Source organism: Thermobia domestica, chromosome 15 (genome assembly GCF_964235325.1).
Source record: "Thermobia domestica chromosome 15, izTheDome1.hap1.1, whole genome shotgun sequence".
In the NCBI taxonomy this organism is placed as follows: Eukaryota; Metazoa; Arthropoda; class Insecta; order Zygentoma; family Lepismatidae; genus Thermobia; species Thermobia domestica.
Window position 1 is genome coordinate 1,871,190 of NC_137468.1, and position 22,842 is coordinate 1,894,031.

The window sequence follows — 22,842 nt, forward strand, 5'->3', positions numbered from 1 at the left end:
CCATCAAGAGACTTACCACTGAGAATTGAAAGCATCTTGTGGTGGCATTCCGTATCTCATGATAGCATTAAGGAATGCCTTCCTCTGGCGAGCATTGAAACCAAGAACCTGAAAAATATAGAAGGAAGTTTAACAGATTTTCAGTCAAATCCTATAATGACATTCAAAATATATTCAAATACATTTAACAATTTAGTTACTCATTTGAAAGTGACTAATAATTTCTTTCGTTGGACTGCTCTGTGTAAGGATCAAGTTCTATAATTAATTTATTTGGTACATACACATGCAAAGATTTTCATGTTTATTTAAAAGATATTCTCTACAAATAACAATAAGGTCTTTCTAGGTTATTAGAACACTATATACAATTTCCTTCTTTTTTCTCTTTGTTATTGAAATGTTTATCTCCATTGTTTCAAAACCGATTTTGGTCACTATTTTCATGTCTGTTTTGAGCTCATCTATTATTCAGTGCTATTATTTTCCATCCTTTTACTCACGAACATCTGGTCTCTATTACTTTTGGCATTTTTTTAAGGGGTGAGGGTTCATATTAAGTTCTTATACGAGGAGAAGTCGACAAAGTAAAGGGGCTTAAAAGAAAAGGTACATTTATTCTAATGATGGAAAACTGAAACATACATCATTTTTCTACATAATCTATCTGCACTTCAACGCACTATTCCCAACATCTCACTTTTTTATTCAGTCGTACAACAAGTATTTCGGTTGCACATGTAACCAATTTTGCACCTCATCAATGACTAGCTGATGGTTGACCTTTAAATTTCTTAACATCTGGTGATGATGATGGTTTCCAAACCATGCTCGCAGCCTTAGTTTCCGGTTCATGATTATGTGCCCAAGTTTCATCTACAGTAACGATTTCCTGTAAAAATTCATCTCTATCGCAACGATAACGGGGCAAATGTTTACGAGAGATGTCCAAACCTTTGTGTCTAATACTTCGCGATAAACAGCTGTCACAGCAGCACCTTTCGCGCAAACAAAAAGCAAATCACTGCCTTCATTTCAGTGTGTCTACTGAGTTTCATTTTCAAATTTCAGTATATTTCTAGTATATTCAGTACAACCATCAGCAAAATTCCAGTACCTACTACAATGATTTTTTAAAACTTCTTCAGGAATAATCACATTCTTGTTGATTTCAAGGTTGTAACTGTTTTACCATCAAAAGAATATTTTATTTGTAATATATTTAGTTAGACTTTTTTTAATACAAATGATTTTTTAACATTTTTAAAGGGCCTCCCAACTCCCCTCACAGCCCTCCACCCCACCCATTGCTTTAAATGTCTAATTGCACAATGTATACAACAAAATTGTTTCTAAGACCATTAAAATCATTACAAAAAAAATATTGTTGACAAATTACCAGTTTCATCATTTTTCCAGTATGTGGATCAAAATTCCAGTATTTCCAGTATCGAAATTAAATTGCAGTATAATTCAAGTATTTCCAGTATCAGTAGACACCCTGCATTTTCTCCTTGGTGCAGATCGTCAATGGAGCTGCCATGTTAATGGTCTGCTACATTCCAACGACTAACGCGGGAATAGGAGTTCACTACAACGTTGTATAGAAGTGTTGCAGACAACACTAATTTACTAGTTGACTTCCTCTCATAATTATGTTTATATTACCTCTTAATTACCCGCTCCAGACGCATATATATACATATATGAACTCTATAATTACATGTTTTTGTCCCGAATGAAAAAATAAACTTTCTTACAAGGTCTTCTTTACAAGTAGTGGCGATGTTTATGCCTCACGGCTAAACGAGACGATAATGATAATGAATGTAATAATGGGATGAAAAAAAGTGGGAGAAAACCCACGCACACGGTGTTATCATTCTCAAACATGCACCTTGTGTCCCTTCCAAGCTTCCCTCTGCCATATGCTTTGATCAACGAACCCTACTGAATCCGGTAGCAATTGTGATCTTGTGAGAATTACATAATACTAGAGCTTTAACTGAGAATTGAATACTTCTTCCGTTTTAATTAGGAAATATTTTAGACTATTTACAGAATTTGTGAGAGAAAGGGATAAAATGCAATGAAAAGAGATTGACAGTTTGATATACAAATCTTAAGGAAATAATAATACAATTAATTATTTTCAATATAACATTTGAAGACGACAGAAAGGTAATGTGAAGCCATTTATATTGCTTTGGGCTTGTTTCAATGACCTGAATTAAAATTTTAGAAACAATGTCTTAAATTATTTAATTTCGAAACTTTTGTATATTTATTAATTTATTCAAACTAGAGTTAAAATATTTACATGAACTTACAGAACAAAATCTGAACATTCACAAAAATTTCGATGAACTACATTGACCTATTTTTAACTTGTTACATGAGCTTTTCTCTCAAAAACTAAAGAATAGCTATCTCGACTGGGTAGTTTTATTCACAGAATGTATGGAAGTGCCTTTGGTGGTGACCTATAAAGGTTATCACTCCAAAAACTTCCACTTACCAATAAGCGTGCAATGAAATTACTCACTCTCAGCAATTAATCTGGAGTTTATGAACGTGTGATTCCTTTGTCTCAATGGAAACACACAGCAAAAGGTCATAAACTCCTAAATGTAAACAAAGCTTATTTATTCTAAATATTTATCTGATAGATCTATTTACAAATATTCATATAGCCGAGAGCCTCTAGCTGTTGGAATACTATGAGTATGATTACCGAACATGGTAATGCATGATCTTACCTCAATGTTGCCTCCGACACGTGCCAGTAATGGAGGCAGGGGTCGATCTTTCTCATCCTTTCTCTCCATTTGTCTTCGTCGGCTTCTTCGGCTTCCTTCTATTCCTGGAACAAAGAACGTCACTGTATTACACGGAACAAAGGCACCCTTTATTCATTTCTCAATCCATTTATATTTGTTTTGGTACCTAATTACAGCTACAATAGTAGAAAACAGACTGACCTTGTTTCGAACAGTTGAGTTGATTTTGAGTTTAATGTCCCTTTCAGCAGTTATATGAGACGGGACCTACTTATTAACGTGGAATCCGAACCACATGATTGTTTTGGACAGATTTAAAGTAGCAGAATGTAAATAAATGTTTTTAGAATTTTAGATGTATTTTCCTTTTGCTTCTTAACCTTCCTTATGATTAACTGGGAATTTTAAAAAGACTGTTAAGAATTGTAGTATGATTTTGGCGACCAATCCTGTTGCCTTCAAAAGCTAGACAGTAATGAAGAGCTTCGGCTTCATATACATATATTTTTTTTTCTTTTTACATTTTACTTAACTTAGTGCTTTTTCCATAATAAACACAAAGTTATTGAAATGTTATAAAGTTAGCTACACATACTAACACACAACTTACTGGTCTCATCACAAAAACAAAACTACGATGTTACTCTTTACACATATTTCAAAAAACTTTAAAATGATTCAGTTGGTTTCTTTAACTTACAGAAATTTTTTTAATGAACTTATATAAATCTACATACAGATCGTTATCAAATAATAAAAAAAACCTGGAATTGAAAAGATGTCATCTGGGTTTGCAGCGGTCACACAGCGACCACAGAGGCGGGCTGTTGATGGTGGTGTTAAGGCAAACTCCGAACTACGCGATGAGTACAGGTGTTATGAACGGAAAAGACTGCGATAATGTAAAATGCGCAACGTCTGTGATTTCCAAATAGGCCACTGTTGAAGCCTGATTATGTGGTGCGACAATGACTATAGTGGCAAGTGTGTTGGTATGTTGTGAGGGGGCATAATTCAGGTGCTGATGGCCTTCAAAACTCACGACAAGCCACATCGTCGAAGAGGAACAGAGGTCGGAAGAAAATTTTCAATGACAGGTCCCGACGAACATTAAAGCAGATTTTCACTCCCGTAAGTGTCGTGTGACTGCCGTGGAAGTGACGTAGAAATTCACGCAACACCTGACAATCACAGTTCGCCGCGACTTGAACGACCTGGACATATGGGATCGGGTTGCACGGTAGGAACCGCTGATAAGGAAGCATATTGCTTTAGCACGACGCCAATGCTGCTGCTAACATGCAACATGAACCGCTAGGCCGCGTTTGTGTATGGTGGACGCCCAAAGAAATGTATGATTTGCAATGTCTTCGCAACCGTGAAACATGGCGCGGCTCTATAATGCTATAGACAGCAATATCCTGGTATTGAGTGGATTCTGTTACTGTCCATGTGTATGCCACCATTTTTGGGAACCATGGTCCAGATGCAATGATATCATATTCGAGGATGATTAATGTAACCATTCAGACAAATGGAGCTGTTGCAGTATGATCTCAGGAATATCAGAATGAAGTTGAACATAACTGAATATCTGTTATCCGTTTTGGAGACACGAATGCAGCGCAGATTTACTCCTTTACACTCTCTCACGGATGCAGTGTACGCGAACTTTCGTAATATTCCTTCTGTTACCATTCATGACTTTTACGACTCCATTGCACGTCTTATTAGAGCAATCCTGAAGGCGAAATATTGTCGAATGCCATATTAATCTGTAAAGTTACAAATTTTTCCATATATTTTTATTGTCATAATGATCTGTAAGTAGAAATATGCAAAACTGCGTAATTATAAAATTTAGTCACAGAGGTTCGAATTTTCGAATGAAGCTGCTTATAGCTAAATTCCAATTCTTGTCGAAGTTTCCTTCGTCCAAATTTAGAGTTGGCTGTTTTATTGCAATGAGAGTCGAAAATCCTTCTACGTTTCCTAGGGCACATTATTAGCTAATCTTAAGAGTGTTACGTAATCTAAAGAAAATGTGCCATTCTGTGCGTGTTGAAGTAAAAAACGACTGTTATGCTAATTTTGTAGTGAGTTAATAGTGCAGAGAAAAAAAAGCTACTCACCATCTGCCTTCTCATCGAAGTCATCGTCTTCCTTATCATCATCTGAAAATGAAAGAAAATGTTATATTACTTTCACTACATAGGATTTAGAAATCAATTGTAGATTACTATAATAACTATTTTTCATTTACATAATTTCAAGTCTTGCTGTAAAAATTAAACATACCAGAAAGAGAAAGGAAAGAAGAAAATGTGTGTATTTCAACATAAGATACTATAGATTACCTCACACTGCTATGTAACTGCCGATGGAATCAAGATAAATATATATGTATAACAAGTTACACTGACTCACAATTAGCTTGGTTCTTGTTTGTTGAAGTTCACTGGCCCTTTTCAGTACAAACGCTACTACACTAAGACGTGAACTAAAATTTTACAGCAGAATCGGAAACACTATTATGCATTCAAAAAAATAAATGAATGAATAAATAAATAAATAAATAAAAATAAAATAAAAAAATAAATAAAAATAATCTAAAACTACGTGCACCAAAGGCGCGTGTTTGCTAGTTACTAGATCATCAGGTAATGTGAACTAAGATTAGCGTTCTGATTGGGTTCTTTCTGGTAATATGACGCGGAGAAATCGAGACCAGAATATTATGATTTTTACAATAAATATAATTACAAAATTTTGGCTACTTGAAGTTACAGATTTATCCCACTTATGGCAATCTTCTGGTGCATTCAACTCTCAGCGATCCGTTGCAATATTTTTATTCAAAACTGTTTATACACTATACTCAAATTCACCAACTAAGGAAGTAATTGTTCCTGCCCACTGTACACAAGCTGAAATCATGGTTAATTATAAATATTAGTTGTTTACGTTTATATTTCTTGAGCCCGAACTCCATTCCATATTTCATTCAAGGACTTACTTTCTACTCAACATTGTGTTGATTTTAATCATTGAGTAACAAGCGATAACGCAGGTGGCGACATCTATTACCATGACTATTTATTATTAGGAATTAGCGTGCCTTTTATTATTAGAATTACTGAAGTAAAATGAAGCATTATAAATAACTGCCACCACGTGGTACAAGAAGCACATCTGCACCTGGTAAGTTGCCGTATTGGTGTACAACTAACAGCATTAAATCGTTCGTGGAATCTGCAGTACACTAAGCTTCACTCTGAATGTGCAAGCAGACAGACAGACACCTTAAGTACTCTCTGGTCCTTCCTGACGTTTCCATCCAATTATTCCTCCAAATGACGTTACGAAAATCATGTTCCATAGTCTTTGGGTGGAATATCTTTCAAAAATGCAGAAAGAAAGTCTTAAACCTCAATCTGGATGAGCCACGGTATTTAAATCTCCCAAATGCGAGGCATTGGTTAGCCAAAAATAGTTTTTCAAATCCTCTCCATTAAATATACTATTTTTACTATTACTACCAAAGATATCTCGGGGACTAGAATAAAATTTCCGAACTATATATATTTGAAAGACTAACATTCCATTCCTTTCATAAAACTTAATTATTTTTCAGAGAAGCCTGCACTTACCTGAAGGAGCTGAGAAGTCGGAATTGTAATCTGACAAATTATCCTGCCACGAAGCATCATCACGTCCATCAACGGCATCGTTGTAATTCACCTGAAACAAAACAAAATATTACGTTAAATTTCTTACTCTACATGACAAAGAAGAATAATCAACTGAAAACTGCTTGAAGAGCACTTTTATTATTTATCACAGAAGGTAAACAATGCTTTTTCAAATTATTATAGCTTGGTCCAAAAAATCCTTGGTCAAATTTTCGCTGATAGCCGTCAGCATTATCAACACATAGGTAAGGAATTTTAATGGAAATAGGTTGTATAGCAATTAAAGGTTTACAACACCACCATGAACATTTCATTTATTAGTGTAAAGCTTTAATTTTCATACAACCTATCCCCACTAAAACCTTTCCTTACCTATATGTTGATAACGCTGACGGCTGTCAGCGAAAATATGACGTTTAACAGGATTTTTTGGACCATGCTATAATAATTTAGAAAAGCTAAGTGAATATTTCTTGAAATTATTTAGAATAATCAAATACAAAACTGAATTTTATAATGAATTTTTTTTCTGAATTAATTCTACTCAAGTATTTAAGACTGACTCTAATTCCATTCTGACTAAACAATCATCTTGTTACTTTTACTGATTTTTCAGAATACGGATCCGATCCCATAATTAATGCTAATCTACTGACATTAAGATATAGCGGATCCCATAATTAATACTACTCTACTGACATAAGATACAGCAAAGAAAACGCACTCTGGATGTCTTGTGTTGATTATTTAAGAAAGCATTTAATGGGCTACGCTACACAAAGGAGAAGTATTTATAATAATAAGAAACTCACCTTAGTTGCGTTCTATTTCAATAATTTTGTTGTTGATAATTTCGGGCGGTATAGAAACAACAAAATTCCCAGTCCAGAACTGCTCCAAAAAATAAAAGATTATTTTCCGTTTATTAAGGTAAGAAAGTGCATCACCACTCTTTGTAAGTGGAATAGGAAACGAATCATTGAAATTATCAGGAACAAAACTATTGAAACAGAACACAACTATGCTGAGTTGAAATAGTCTGTAGTCCTCACCATGTAGCTCCTCACCTGTTTCCGGATTCGCTTCCCTTTGCCAAGGGTTCTGGCAAGGTCTTCCTGCTGTTGTTCGTAATGGTGTCTGAGGAGCTTTACCCAATAAGCAGGATCGGTGTTTTCAGCCTCTTGCTTTATGATTTCCGTTCCAATTTCTTCCTCCTGAAACAAAAATAGTTAAGATCACTTCCGAGAATCTATATATTACTTCAGAGAGATAACATAAACACATTCACCGAACTTTTCAGACGGATCTTATATATGGAACATCATACAGCCGGGAAAAAAAGAAAGTTAATTTACTCTAAATAAAAGACGGGCAAAATACCCAGATAACAATAGTAAAAATTTTAACTGATTATGGCTCCAAAACAAAAATATCAATACGAAAATCCTAATATTTTATCCAGACAGATGAAACATCCTTGGAAATAAGTACGTGAAGATGATAAAATGTGATCTATTTTAATTTTTTCATACTGTCTCACATCTTGCTTATCCTCTGATTAAGAGCCACAAGCCCAAACAGCATAATAGTTCTTAGTATCAAAAAGGATGTTGGGTGTATATATACCAATTTTTGCTGCTGATGGTACAATAACTCGACATGGTTTTGAAAATGTCATATTTTGACCAGGCACCACAATACAATTACAAATAGCTTCCTTGTGCAGCAGCTACTGCCACATCCGGAAGAATAATTAAATTCGGATAGAGATTACTAACAGGATATAATCTTTCCTTCTTATCCGATGGCTCATTATCTATCAAACTCAAGCGTCGATTTCACAATTTCTACAGTCTATTTCCAATGATAATAATCTTAAATATACCAACTTTTACCAGTACAGTTAATGCACTTACATCCTCTCCTTCCTTGGTGACGTAGCTGGCAACCTTGAAAGAAGACAAGTACTCATTGGCCCAATTTTCCTTCTGCTCTATACCCTCCTTTGTTCTGTCCAATAACTCTTCAATTGCTTTATCGTCGTAGTGAATGGCCTCATCCTCTTTACCCTACAATAAACAGTATCATCAATGGACAATTCATCAACTTATAAACATTTCTATAAAATTATCAATTAAAAATAAAATACATAAATATACCTTCACGAGTACAGGAGACTATTGTCAGACTACTGTCGGTAATCCCAAGACTTAGAATTTTTACAAGTTTTAACACAGGAGAGAATATCTTACAAGAGACTTTCAAATTTAAAAGTCTTTGACTTGGGGGAGAAAATCTCACCTTTCTGAATTTTCTTGCTTCTCCCTCGTATTTACGATTTTTATTGCTGAATATGAGACACTGTGCTTTAGCTTTGAAATACACGTAAATCAGCAGGAACCTTATGGATATTCTAAGAGTCATAGACGCATTAAATTCTCCTAAAAATAGCAACACAGTCACCTTCTGGATACGAAAAAAGCAGGTACAGTGATTTTATTTACCTTTCTACTCACGTATTGCATTGAAATTTTTTTCCCTTTGACTTTGTTAAACAACAGTGAGTGGATTTATATATATATATATATATATATATATATATATATATATATACGATACCTACTGACAGACATAGCACATAATTACGATCAAAAGGCCACCCTTACCTCTTCCTCTTTAAACAGCTCTTCTGTACCGAATCTGAGGATATCATCCAATTCTTGCTTCGTAAAGTTTGCTCCACGACCACCCATACCAGGTCTCACAACCAAATGAGTTAACATCATTTTCCGTTTAGCCACTTGCGTTACTCGCTCCTCTACAGAGTTCCTTGTGACGAAACGATAGATCATCACCTACAAAATAAATAAACATAATAAATAAAATTTTAAAAACTACAATTATAAATGTATGGTAAATATATATCGTAATTAACGCAGGGGTAAAAGTGAGGGAGAACGCGCGTGGACGCACTTTTCCCACTTCCAAAAATATCTATGGCGTCTCCCACTTACTAAAAGTTTACAATGGGCAAAGATGGGCACGGGGGACAACGTGAAGTCATCCGTCCCCTTACCTTTTCAGATCCACTTTTATCCCTGACTTAACAGGACAAATAACGCTGTTAGGTCATAAAATACCTTAATAGCTGAAAATATTATATTTACTGACATACACAAGATACAGTGAGATAAGACACTTTTTATCATTGAAAATCATTCGATTCGGGAATATTTTCTTTTGTTCAGATGCAGATATGAAATAGCAGAGATTTTTAAATAAATAATGAAAACAGAAAGCTCAACTGAACGGAAAATATAATACTTTAATAACTTTACTTCAAATTCACATTTGTCTATCAATTCATTTCCTCAATCACCACAGCATACATCAATAAATAAAGAAAAAGAATCCTTTAAGGAAGTGGCAAGAGGGGCTGTTACCCAAATCAAAATAAAATTAAAACAAAATTCAGGTTTATATAGTTATGGACGATTCTACAGCGATAGGCAACAACATAATTATTCAAATATAGTCGTTGTGTAATTTACAGACTGAAGGATTTTCTTTCTTTCTCTCTCGAAAATATCCATTTGTATAAAAGCATTTGGCGTATGCTAATGATGTAAATTTAATAGGGGAGGATAGGAGAACAATAGAAAGAAATGCAGAGGTCTTAATAAACGCTTACAACGAAGAAATAAATGCAGAGGAAACTAAATACATGGAAGTTCGTCGCGATCGAAATACTGCAAATTACGGATGCCTTAAATATCAAATAATACTTTTGATAAAGTAGATATTTTCAAATACCTAGGATCATTATTAACAGATCAACACCATATTGACTAAGAAATTACATGTCGACTAAAAGCTGGGAATTCGTGTTATTATTCAGTTCAAAATCTCTTGTCGCGAACCTGACGAGGAATTTGAAGCTTAAAATATATAAAACGATAATCATGCCTGTTGTTCTGTATGGCTACGAAACATGGTCGCTTACTCGGAAGGAAGAACGTAGACAAAGTATTTGAGAACAAGATCCTGAGACGAATATTCGGATCCAAGAGGAACGGGAATGGGGAATAGCGGAAACTTCATAACGAGGAACTACATAATTTATACGATTTAGCAAACATTGTTAGGATTTTTAGGATTTAGATTTCTGGACTCTCGGTATCTTATGACCATTTAGCCCATCACGTTTGAGTGATGACGTCCCCCGGTGAGCACACTATCCGGGGAAAGGGAAGGAAGTAAGGATTGAGGAAGGAAGGAAGCGGCCTGGGACCTAAGAGTTAGGTACCACCCCGGCATTTGCCTGGTGTGAATGAGGAAAACCTCATAGAGGGCGGCTGGCCTGAAAAAGCGTTTTACACTTTTCCGACCGAGTGCCCCCACCAGGAATCGAATCTGGGACCGCTCGCACCGAAGGCCAGAGCGTTAGCGATAAACATTCTTAGGGTCATCAAATCTAGGAGGCTCAGGTGGACAGGTCATGTACCCACGATCGATGAAAGTAGAAACGCTTTCAAAGTTTTCACTGGAAGTCCAATCGTAAAACGACCATTAGGAAGACCAAGGCGCAGATGAGAGGACAATATTAAAATTGATCTCGCAGAAATAGGAATACAAAGTAGAAACTGGATCCAGTTGGCTAAGGATAGAAGTCAATGGAAAGGTTTTGTGAACGCGGCATTGAACCTTCGGCTTTCATAACCCATAGAGTGAATGAGTTTCATAAAAGCATTTACACACATTACTTGACTCAATTCCAAGTATAGATTTCACTTCTGTTCTAATATGAAGGTGTCACTGTTTTATGTATTTGCTTTTCTCTCTCTCTCTCTGATTATATCATTATTTGTAAATTCTGCAAACAAAACACACCAAGACAACTTACCTTGTTAGACTGTCCTATACGATGTGCTCTTGAGAAAGCCTGGATATCGTTATGGGGGTTCCAATCTGAATCATAGATTATAACAGTGTCTGCTGTCGCTAAGTTAATACCAAGACCGCCAGCTCTGCAAATAAAAGTTCGAAAATTAACGAGTTGTTAAATTAGTGACGCAACTTGCCAAAAGCTTACAGTTAAGCTGATTAACAAAAGTAAGTTTTTTGCACTGATTTGTACTGACAAGCTTGGCGCAATCTTAAGTTACTGTCGAGTTGATTTTTTTTTCCATCATTTGTTCAAACCGTAGTCATTAGTTTGCAATATTACACACAGAAATTTAAATCATGTTATAAATATATATATATTTTTTTTTCAATGTCATAAAATATTTACTAAGTTATTTATATTCACAAGAGAGCGTATTTTTTATTAAATGTTGGAATAACCTTCAACCTGAAAATGTCCACAAAATGATTTTTGACTACGTTACATTAAAAGAACTTACCTTGTAGACAGAAGGAACACAAACTGTTGGGCATTTGGTGCATTAAATCGATCAATTGCATCCTGTCTAAGTGTTCCTGTAATGCTACCGTCAATTCTCTCGTACTTATAGCCTTCGCCATCTAGAAAATCTTCTAGGATATCCAACATCTTTGTCATTTGCGAGAAGATAAGTACTCTGAAGAAGAAAAAAACAATTCATTTTTATAAATCTACAAAAGGAGAGCAATTTGATGGTACATGGAATAAAAATTATTATGGATGGGAAAGCAGCTTAACGTAACACACAAATACTTTATATGAGAATAACACGTTCAAAATTCCCATTGAGTTAATTTGTGAAATGTAATCGGCTCGGGATTCCTGGCCATTCATTGTTGTCTTCAAATTTCAGAATTAATATAGGTGCTGAGGAAAACAATATTCTTACATAGAAAAATGTATCCTAACTGCTAAATTCATTCAGATAACAAGGAAAATAATAATTTGGCATAGAATTCGCGCTGCATGATATAACTAAGTTCGTGAAATAAATAACAATACTAATAATAGTATGAGGGGGATCCGAAAATAAGTTTCCTCTTTCGTTTTCCCCAGGAAAGCGAACAGCAATGATGGAAATTAAATCCTGTCCTGATCTCGCACCAGTGACTTCCATCTGCTTCCGGTTTATAAGAAGACTCTCGGCGGTAGGTGCTTTGAAAACAATGCTGAAGTCACAGAAGCTGTTCGACGCTTCTTCCGAATGCAGAGTCCTGAATTTTTCCTGGAAGGGTTTTTGAAGCTAATAGACCGGTATGATAAATGTTTCAACGTACGTGGTACTTATGTGGAAAAATAAAGGTACGTCTGATCTTGAATGTCTCATGCTATTTTTGATCTTGCATCCCTACCTCTATCCACAGTCGGCTGGGGAAACTTTATTTTCGGACTCCCCCTTGAAACATTTCTCTGCAAGTTCATGTTAAAAAAAAAAAAAAAAAAAAAAAGTCGAAGAACTTTGGACATTCTCGATCAGCTGATTAGTTAAATAAACTTGTATATGGAAACATTGACTCTGTAGGTCAATGTCAGGGATCTGATAGTCGTTTGTTCGAAGTGATTAAAACGCCACCTATCTTTTGTAATCTACCCGTAACTACTACGTTTCCATTAGAATGAAACGTGAGGTAAGCCGGAGTAGGAGCCTAGAAATTGTGTTCGTCAAATTGAAAATTAATATAATGTAATCTCGATATAGTTTTTGACTTAAACTGCTCCTAGACGTAAGGTAGACGGAAGAATATGTAAGTACTAAATTTTTACTCTATTTTTTTCCTCTTTTTGAGCCAACTGCTGCAAGTTTTTGGTGAGTGGTATGTCTTTGCTCACTAGAATAATCATATATTGTTAAATATATTTGGGGGATTAAATTCAATTTGAGAATATATTTGATATGAGAAACCTTTCAAAAAGAATAATCAGTAAATTCCATTTAGAATATTAAATAGTAGAATGCTAATGTGTAATAACTTCCGGACTACCATTCAAAATGGGAAAGGGTTGAATTTGGTTTTGAATAATGTTGTTTGTGTCAGCACATTTATTTTGTTACTGTTAAATTTATATTCATGTTAAAGTATTTATATAATAAATTGTTCAAGTTGAAGGAGAATTATAATTTAAATGAAAAAAAAAAAAAAAAAAAAAAAAAGATTACTTGCCCAAACTCTTCCGCATTCAGGGAAAGATAATTGACCCTTCCATAGGTAGTGGTTTACTTGGGTTCAAGATTGCCGCTACACCCTCACTGTTTTTTTTATATATATATTTATTACAATAGCCGGTTTGTGCCACTGAGGTTTAGGATTTAATCATTTCTTTATTGATTTAAATTAAAATTAGAATAAAGGAGAAAAAGATGACTGTCTTCATATGATTTATATTTCCAATAACAGAAAAATGCACTATCTCAACTGAATATACCTATATATATATGAGCTTATTCTGTATGTATAAGAATTAAAGAAGATTCTTTACCTGTGGCCCTGATCTCTTAATTTCTTGAGCATTTTGGAAAGCAATACAAGCTTCCCTGATGCTTTGATTAAAGAGTTAACTTCATAGGTACCATTTGGCATAGTTGGAGCCTCTTGAGCAGCAGCCGGGAACAAATACGGATGATTGCAGCACTTCTTCAAATCCATCATAATGTTCAACAGAGAGACCTGAAATATCACGAAATGCATTCATTACTTTGATTCACAAAGTTATGTTCTACAAGATTAAGCATTTCTATTTGGGTCTTCATCAGTGGCGTAGATATAAAAGGTCATACATCATCTTCTTCGTTCAATTATTTATAGAATTTTTCCATCGGGCTTTAGCTTTACAAAATATATTACTAATAAATAATGAACAGGTAGACTTCCAACCTATGGGAATTAAATACTAAAATTCCAACATCTATAACTGCTGGTTGCAACAGATCAATAGGATGAAAGATAGAATCTGTTCCTCGGATACTGAATCCATATTAAAAAGCCATTACTCGCCATTTCTTACTATTCTTGTTCAATGATGATAAAAATTTAACCAATTCGGATTAAATAGATGCTTAGAGGAGGAGATAGAACCTACTTTGATTCCAAAGTAACTGCATCTTGGTATCTCTTACCGTTTTTGCTCTATGGAAATCAGTATTGAAACCTGAAGTAGTAGTAAATTTTAACCACTTCCGGTTTTAGTAGATTGTTACGGGTTGTGATGGTATGTTCTTCGTTTGCAAAAATCAGCTTGTTGCAATCTAATACCATTTTGTTCTACAGTGATAAATATTGAAATTAAAAATGGTTTATTTTAACCACTTCCGGTTTGAATAGAAGATTAACGGAGGAGATGGGGCCTATTCTTGGGACGCCGAATCAATTACAAAAATCGCATCTCGAAATCTCTTATCGTTTTGAAACCGGAAATAGTTGTGTTTCAATCACTTCCAATTTATTATGGTCGAATGTTCGGGATAGTCCGAGTACGTTGCCTTGAGACGCTGAATCGTTTGCAAAAGCAGCTTCTCGCTATGTTACTGTCTTCGTTTTATGGTGATAAATGTTGAAACCGGAAATGAATAATCTGAACATATTCCAGTTTGAATAGAGCGTTAACGGTGGAGATGGAATCTATCCTTGGGGCGCTAAATCGAATGCAAAAAACCGCATCTTGAGATTCTATCTGTGTTGGTGTATATAGTTATAGATGGATAAGTTCGTAGATTGACTCTAATGAATCAAAGTGATTGCTGCGAACTTGAGAATTAAGCCAATGGACGCATTTATTAGTATAAGATGTCACTACTGAAAAATACTACTACGAATTAACTAACATTTTTCAAGATTATCCAAACTTGATGTAAAATGCAGAAGTATCTAATTTTTAAGCAATTATACCCACTATTTCAATTTAATATATGCACTCTTTTAGATCAAATTACCTCCAATTAAAGCAGATTTTTTTGTAGGTGTAAATGTTCAAAATGGCTACCTTCCGCCACAATACATTGGCAACGACGTAAAATAGAGCGACATAACTATTAATGAAATATTCTGTTTTAAGAGTCACTACATTAATTGAAAGAATGTTAATACAAAATCTCAAACCAATTACTACATTTAACTAACTTCGTTAGTATTCAACATTTCTACCATGCAAAAAAGCTTCATGAACTTTGAAAATAAAATGCAATTATGCGCATTGATAGAAATCATAAGGAATCTCTCCGTAGCTACATCCCTTCCTTTATCTTCTATCTACGTCACTGATTTCGCCAACACATTTATTTAAAAGTTTATTCTTATTTGCAAATCGCTCTGTTTACCAAAGAATACTTCAGAAATCTAAAAAGTGTGAAACAGGACGAAAAACTAATTCAGACTTATATAATTTACGTCGTCGAGGACGAATCAAACTGGTGAAGACGGCAGATGCTGCTGCTTTGTGGCAGATGTCCTCAACAAATAGTAAGATTCCTTTTGAAAATGTAAAACCAAACATATTACAAGTATTTTAACTTTTTAAGGCGTAGAAGCGATTTCCTCGCAAAACGTGGAGACGAAGTTAAGGTCAACTCAAGACATCGCGCAGGTACTGTCAGATATTGTCGATGCTCACATTAATTATACATCTTCACTTTTACATTTACGAATGAATACTTATCTTCTAATTAAACGAATTTTGAAATAATTACTCCATATGATATTACTATCAACAAATATTTCCTATATTAGATTAAGTACCGAAATCTGTTTAATTTTCAGAGTATGAAATTCAGTAATACTTGACACTAAAAGCAAGACATAAGGCTTACCTGCTGTCCACCACCTTTCGCGTTCAAAGCTTCGAAATTCCTTGTAAGAATGTATTTGTAATACTTCTTCTGCATAGGAGACAACTCCACTCTCACAATAAACTCAGATTTGGCAGGCATATTCTGGAAGACAAAAGCGTTATAAATTTTATTTATTCCCCACTTACTAACAAACACACATTTTTAAACATAGGTTTGAACTAGATCTAAAGATTTTTAAAGTGACGTAACGAGGCATCGCTTCCTACTTATCAAATTAGTTGTGATGGTGCACTAGTGATATACAAAGAAATATATATTGTTAATAGAAGGCAAGGTCCAACTTCTTTTGTCCATTTTAAGCGGTTTTAAAAATAATCTCCATCATGGTTTCGGAAACGCAACACACACTCTTCAAGTGGGAGAAAAATGAAATGAAATCTTTGTTTTACGTCCCACAGTTATGCCGGTGAGGCTAAAGGAGACGGTGATTGAGAGATGAGTGAAATGAAGAAAGTGGGAGGAAACTGGAGAACTCCGAGAAAACCCACGAGCACGGTGTTCGTCCACTACAAAGTCCACACCGTGCGAGCTGGGATCGAACCAGGAACCCCAAGCACCGAAGGTGAACGCTCTACCACTGAGCCACCACGCCCCCATTTCAAGTGGGAGATTTTCAATCTATTGCAATACGTGTTATTTGAAAGGTGCTTATCAGTATTCCATATTTTAAAGAATAATATTAGAACATGGACAAAATAGGCTGCAATGTCACGACACTGCATGGAAATGATATTTTCTCACATATTTATTAGAGAGACGGAATATATTCTTGGGACGCTTATTTGATTACAGAAAACTGCTTCTCGCTATCTATTCTATAACAGTCTGTATTCTGCCACTTTCACTTTGAACAGAGGGTTAAAAGAGAATGTTAAAACTGCTTCTTGCTCTCTTTCTCATTTTTTGCTCTGTACATCAATACTGAAATCGGAAATTGTAGTGGCTTACTGTAACTTTCGGGTTTAGTAGAGGGTTAAATATGGAGATGAAATATACTCTTGGGACGCTTAATCAATTGGAGATAACAGCTTCTACATATCTATTGTCGTTTTTGTTCTAAAGTGATCAACGTAAAAACCGGAAATGCTTGATTTCTACTATCATTTCTGAACAAATTTGATGATGATTCAACAAATACTACTTTTTGAGAGTTTTTGTCTCCCGAACACATGCACAAGGTAAAATATATAAAGGTATTTTGTTAAACCAAACATCTTAAAAATCACTTACTCCCTCTACAACTAGCAATGGACCGTTTCTGTTGTTATAGATAGCATTTCTCTGATAAGTGAAGAAATGACCCAAAACCACTGCAATTACCTATGTCAGCACAGTTGTGTGGACACAGCTCTTCAAGATGAATCAAAGCAAAGACAGAATAGGAAAAGAAAAAAAAAAAAAGTATTGTGTTCGGGTATCCTAAGAATACAGTTAATGAAATTGCCTAATTTGTAGCTGTCAAAACAGACTGTCCAACATGTCTACAAGGAACTGTTTAACACGCGTGTAAATGTAAAACGACGTCAGAATTGTGTTCTAACAAGATCCAAACCTATTTGGAGGGAAGTGGTTAAAATAAGAATTGAGCACAGATACTCTTGTCGGTTCACAGTCTTGTATATTATATATTAAAATAACCCAGAATAAGCTTATTGTCAAATGTGTTAATACGACATATGTAGTGAATGATAAGGATTTGGGATTTTAGATTTCTGGGCTTTCGGCATCTAAGGCCACTTAACCCGTCACGTTTGAAGGATGACGTCCCTCTGCGATCACACTATCCGAGGAAAGTGAAGGAAGAGAGGATTGAGGAAAGAAGTGGCCTAGGACCTATAAGTTAGGTACCACCCCGGGATTTGTGTCGTGTGATTGAGAAAAACCTCATTTTGGATGGCTGGCCTTCAAAAGGGGTTTACACTTTTTCGACCGAGTGCCTCCACCGGGAATCGAACTCGGGACTACTCGCACCGAAGGCGAGAGCGTTAGCGTCACTGACTGATTGACTGATAAGTAGAACTACTAGTTTTTAACTAGAAATCTAACAACATCGACTCAAGGGAACATTAAAATTTTCGCGTATCGTTGGGGGACTGATAAAAATATGTAATTGTACTAGCAGCACAGTTGCTTCAAAATAGCAATAAAACGCATAATGATAAGGTCATCGAAACAACGTCCGTACGCCGTTTTAACATTTGGATCCTTCAGTGAGTACAAAATTTTAACTTGAACGTTGAATATTCAACTACGGTGATTCAGTCACAGCATGCGCTATGTATAGAATACACGAACATGATCATAGTTGACAATATCGTCTACAGAACGGCTTACAACATGCTAAAATTACTATGTATACTTTTCGATATAATCGACGATGGTGTAACAGTTTTTTACATCAATTACCTTGATCCAATTGTCAATATAAGCTTTTGAAGGACTTCTTTATAGGAACTCAAAAAAGTAGTCCGTCATCTTGTTTTTTTGTACACTGTCACGGATTCATTAAAAGCATCAACTTGCGAATTGCCTTTACTGTTAGAATTGTTCACATACAGTTACGGAAGAAAAAAATACCATACATGATAATTACTTACATAGATAACTGTGTATACTGATTTCACTTGCTCTCCCTACTGGTCTAATGGCCTTTGATGCACAGTGTCCCGGGTTAGATTCCCCGATGGAAGAGCTTTGGAATTTGAAATCATTATGAATTGTTTAGATTCCACCTTAAACTTTACGTCCATATCTCATAGTCTCGGTGCAAGAAATTAACACTAAACTCGAATTAACCAACACAATAATAACTTCACATTAAAATACCAACATTTTGAGATTTCTATTTTAGCTGTCCTCACAATGCTAATAATCAAGGCGCCGAATATGTAACGATTGATCTTTTTTTTTTTTTTTTTTTTTTCCAATAACTGTAGCAGTAGAGAGAATTTATTTGCAATATATAGTTTGAGCAAATGAGCGAATGTTGTTATGTAAATGATAACTGCCTTACTATCACAACACTTTTACTAAGCTATGCTACTTACCTTTAGTACATCTGCTTTTAATCTTCGCAGCATATGTGGTCCCAACATATCGTGCAATTTCTTCACTTGCTCCTCTTTGGACAAATCAGCGAATTCATTTTGGAATGCAGACAGGTCGTTGAACTTCTCTTCACATAAGAAATTGAGCAAATGAAACAATTCTTCCAAGTTATTCTGCAACGGAGTTCCCGTCAGCAGCAGCTTGTAGTTAATCGAGTAGCTCTTCAGAACTCGGAAAAACTGGAACAGAAATTTTACTTTTGACACTGAATACAAGCAACTTCACGCAACTAATTTCCGCGTGATACAGTACAACGTGCATTCGACCAATCTCAATACTTATCAACCATGAAATATCTAAACCATCTCTTTCTTCAATTATTAATTTCGAAAATCATGATGGTTTCTTGGTCGGACCCTGATAGTTGCTAAATAATGTCCCAAATGGACTTTAAAAAAAAAAAAAAAAAAAAAAAAAAAAAAAAAAAAATACGAAATGTTTTTTTTTTTTTAACATTCTTTACTTTATATTGTAGTACAATTCATACTCTAGAAAAATATGAAATTTTTAACGAGGATTTTTCTCCTCTAGAAAGAATCGGGTCTCAGATATCTCTTAAATATCAGCTACCACAACGCCTTCCCCAATAACACTAGCCATTCTACTGAAACTTTCAATACATGCACAAAATCTATCGAGCAATTATACAAAATCCAGAAGTATTAACTCATTTCAAGAGTAATTTGTTTGCACATACTATGAAAACGCTACTTTGAAAAATTCGGAGAAACGAACTATAAACCCAAAATTGGGTGAACTACTTTTTATATTCTAAACTGAGAACAGACCTTAAAGTAACTAAGTTTACGAGGTTTGAAGGTCTATTACCGTGAAAATAAACAAAATTTCAGAAGTCCTGCCAATATATAAACATATATCATCTCAGAATTTTCTGGAGGTTAAATATTTACGTTTTAATTAATGTTAGTAGTTCCTTACCTTGGATTGATTACTCTTCAAGCGATGGGCTTCATCGACGACGAGCACAGCCCAATCGATGGAGCCTAAGCAAGCGGAGTCGATAGAGACCAGTTCGTAGCTGGTGAGAAGAACATGGAACTTGACAGTTGAGGCTTTAACCCTCGACGCCTTTCCTCCACCTCTGACTGCGCCTTCCTCAAACGACAACTCGTGCTCACGGATTATCATACGAGAATCCTTATCTCCTACATATGTCACCACGTAGAAGTCGGGAGCCCACGTCTCGAATTCTCGCTCCCAATTGATTATAGTGGACAACGGTGCACTCACCTGCAACCAACAAATATTCACTTAGAAAACAAGCTGATAAATTCCTAAGGTAATAATATGTGGACATAATTACTCTAGTTAACTTCGCTATTATTGATATAAATTTATTTTTTTTATTAATTTCTGTAGAAAACTTTAATAACTAGATTTAAGCTCTTTCTTTCAACCTTTACTACAATAATGAAACTAATTAACTTTTAAAGAATAAGGAATTGCATGATATTTAGTCAGTCCTGTATGAGTTTAGACATGATCAAGGTTATATTTTGATATATATTGAATACAGAAAACCACCTACTCCCACACAAGCGTAGCAGTTTCACTTGCGCTACTTTTTATTCCTTTTTTTTCTTCTTCACAAGAATATTTACATAAGCAAAAACCTTTCCTAATTTGCTAAAATTATTTATTTTCAAAAAACTGCTGAAAGTGATTGGGTTGTGTTTTAGCTTATGAAACTAGCAGAAGGCATATACATATAAATTTGCTAAATGAAAGAAATTTTGTGATTTTCGCGAAAATGGGAAAGATTTCAAAGCTTTAACTAGAAACCTAGGGCGTATAAATATCAATATGCACGATTATAAACACTTTTCTTCTGATCAACTTACCAAGAAGGGTCCTTTGCAATGTCCTTCCTTATACAAGGAATACAAGAACGTAATGGTCTGAATAGTTTTGCCCAAACCCATCTCGTCTGAAAGAAAATAATTCTTTTATTATGTTTGTAGGATTAAAAGGAAATCACATCAATCCAGTACGTTACTAAATTCTTACCTATGTCAGTAAAAGTTCACGTGACTTGCATTCACTTAAACTTACTATAGATGCTCTGTAACTTTTACCTGATCTAATCCTACCCATCTTTAAATTTACTTCTTTAATAAAACTGTACAGTATTACGCTATAAAAATATGAGAATACTTCGTCTTGTATAAAATAAACCATGAAAATAAAAACTCATTATGAATTACACTAGAACCATAAAAGAAAACTGGAACTTTGAATTTAATATTCTGCAATATTTAAAGAAGTAGGCGATACATGTTACTGACCCCGAGAAAACCCATGAACATGGATATCGAACCAGGAGCCATTAATACGGAAGTGAGCGTTCTATTACTGGGACATCCTACACAACTTCCGTGTGGCCGCAGTGCTCAGTAATAGAGCGTTCACTCTTAGTGCGTGGGGACCCTGGTTCGATTCCACCTCGCGTTTTAAGTGGGTTTTGGTTCGTGATGGACAAATACCGTGTGTGTGTCGTTTTTCATGGATTTTTACCGTTTCCTCCTAGTTTGCCCTTTCTACCATTTCAGTATCATCATCACAATCTCCCTTAGTCTAGAAGCATAATCGTCTGATACGAAGCTAAACTATACAAAGTAAACTTAACACACAAACAAACAAAATGATCAATAAAAATTTACTTCACATGCTTAACTATATGTTTAGTTGTTCGTTCGCCAGTTAACATTGTGGAAATTCCTTTCTCTCAAAACTACTTGCAGTGCGCTCCCGACAGTTGGGCTAGCTACCTTTTAATATTTTAAATTCCAACTTATTTTAGCTTACTGGAGAGGGCTGTTGATTCTCTTGTACATAACAATTACTTCTATTTAATGCTAAAACTGATTTACCAACCTGCTAAAATTGTATCAATTCCTTGTCCCCATGAATACCGAAGCCAATTGAGACCTTCTAACTGGTATTCATGCAGTATCATGCCAGTTATATCTATGAAGTCAGGCTGTTTATCGTATTTCTTCTTCAAGTCTGTGAGGGGTTTCTCTGGTGGAGGCGTGTATCGACGCCTGAAAAATGCAGAAAAACTTAACTATAATCTCAAACACTATCAAGATTAAATGCAACTAAAATTAAAATATCAAAGTCTTGCTGTTTCCAGCTTGACATACTTTTCCACAACATTTAACTGAAAAAAAAAAAAAAAAACTTGTATGTCGCAATGAAAGTCTTCTTTTCCGTCACTATCTTTTTACGACAATCGTCCAGCAATTATCCAGATTACTTGAGTTTAATAATCACTTCACATAAACAGTGTCTTGACACTTACTAAAACCTTTATATTTCAGGTGTGCCCTCGGAAAATATGTGAAATACTCCCCCCCCCGCCTACTCTTATGGAGGAAACCTACCCTTTCCATAGAGGAAAGAAAGAAGTGAACAACCTCGGTTGTGTTGCCAATTTGTTATTCAGTCGTT

General features: G+C 35.1%; 1 protein-coding gene across 7 annotated transcripts in view; it reads right to left on the reverse strand.

The window, feature by feature from the left end:
* Positions 1–22,842, reverse strand: part of Mi-2 (chromodomain-helicase-DNA-binding protein Mi-2 homolog) — an 82,407-nt gene that overhangs the window by 25,826 nt on the left and 33,739 nt on the right. For 3 of the 7 annotated variants that reach the window (XM_081741236.1, XM_081741230.1, XM_081741233.1), the window contains exons 14-28: positions 22,264–22,433; positions 21,231–21,316; positions 20,308–20,619; positions 19,308–19,547; positions 16,219–16,341; positions 13,896–14,083; positions 11,878–12,054; positions 11,376–11,499; positions 9,139–9,327; positions 8,389–8,541; positions 7,525–7,686; positions 6,431–6,521; positions 4,913–4,954; positions 2,760–2,863; positions 17–108 (exon numbers count right to left, since the gene is read on the reverse strand). In XM_081741236.1, the coding sequence (XP_081597362.1) occupies positions 17–108; positions 2,760–2,863; positions 4,913–4,954; positions 6,431–6,521; positions 7,525–7,686; positions 8,389–8,541; positions 9,139–9,327; positions 11,376–11,499; positions 11,878–12,054; positions 13,896–14,083; positions 16,219–16,341; positions 19,308–19,547; positions 20,308–20,619; positions 21,231–21,316; positions 22,264–22,433 (2,253 nt within the window). The remainder of the gene's footprint in view (positions 1–16; positions 109–2,759; positions 2,864–4,912; positions 4,955–6,430; positions 6,522–7,524; positions 7,687–8,388; positions 8,542–9,138; positions 9,328–11,375; positions 11,500–11,877; positions 12,055–13,895; positions 14,084–16,218; positions 16,342–19,307; positions 19,548–20,307; positions 20,620–21,230; positions 21,317–22,263; positions 22,434–22,842) is intronic. The other 4 variants (XM_081741232.1, XM_081741234.1, XM_081741235.1 and 1 more) reach the window with 3 other exon arrangements.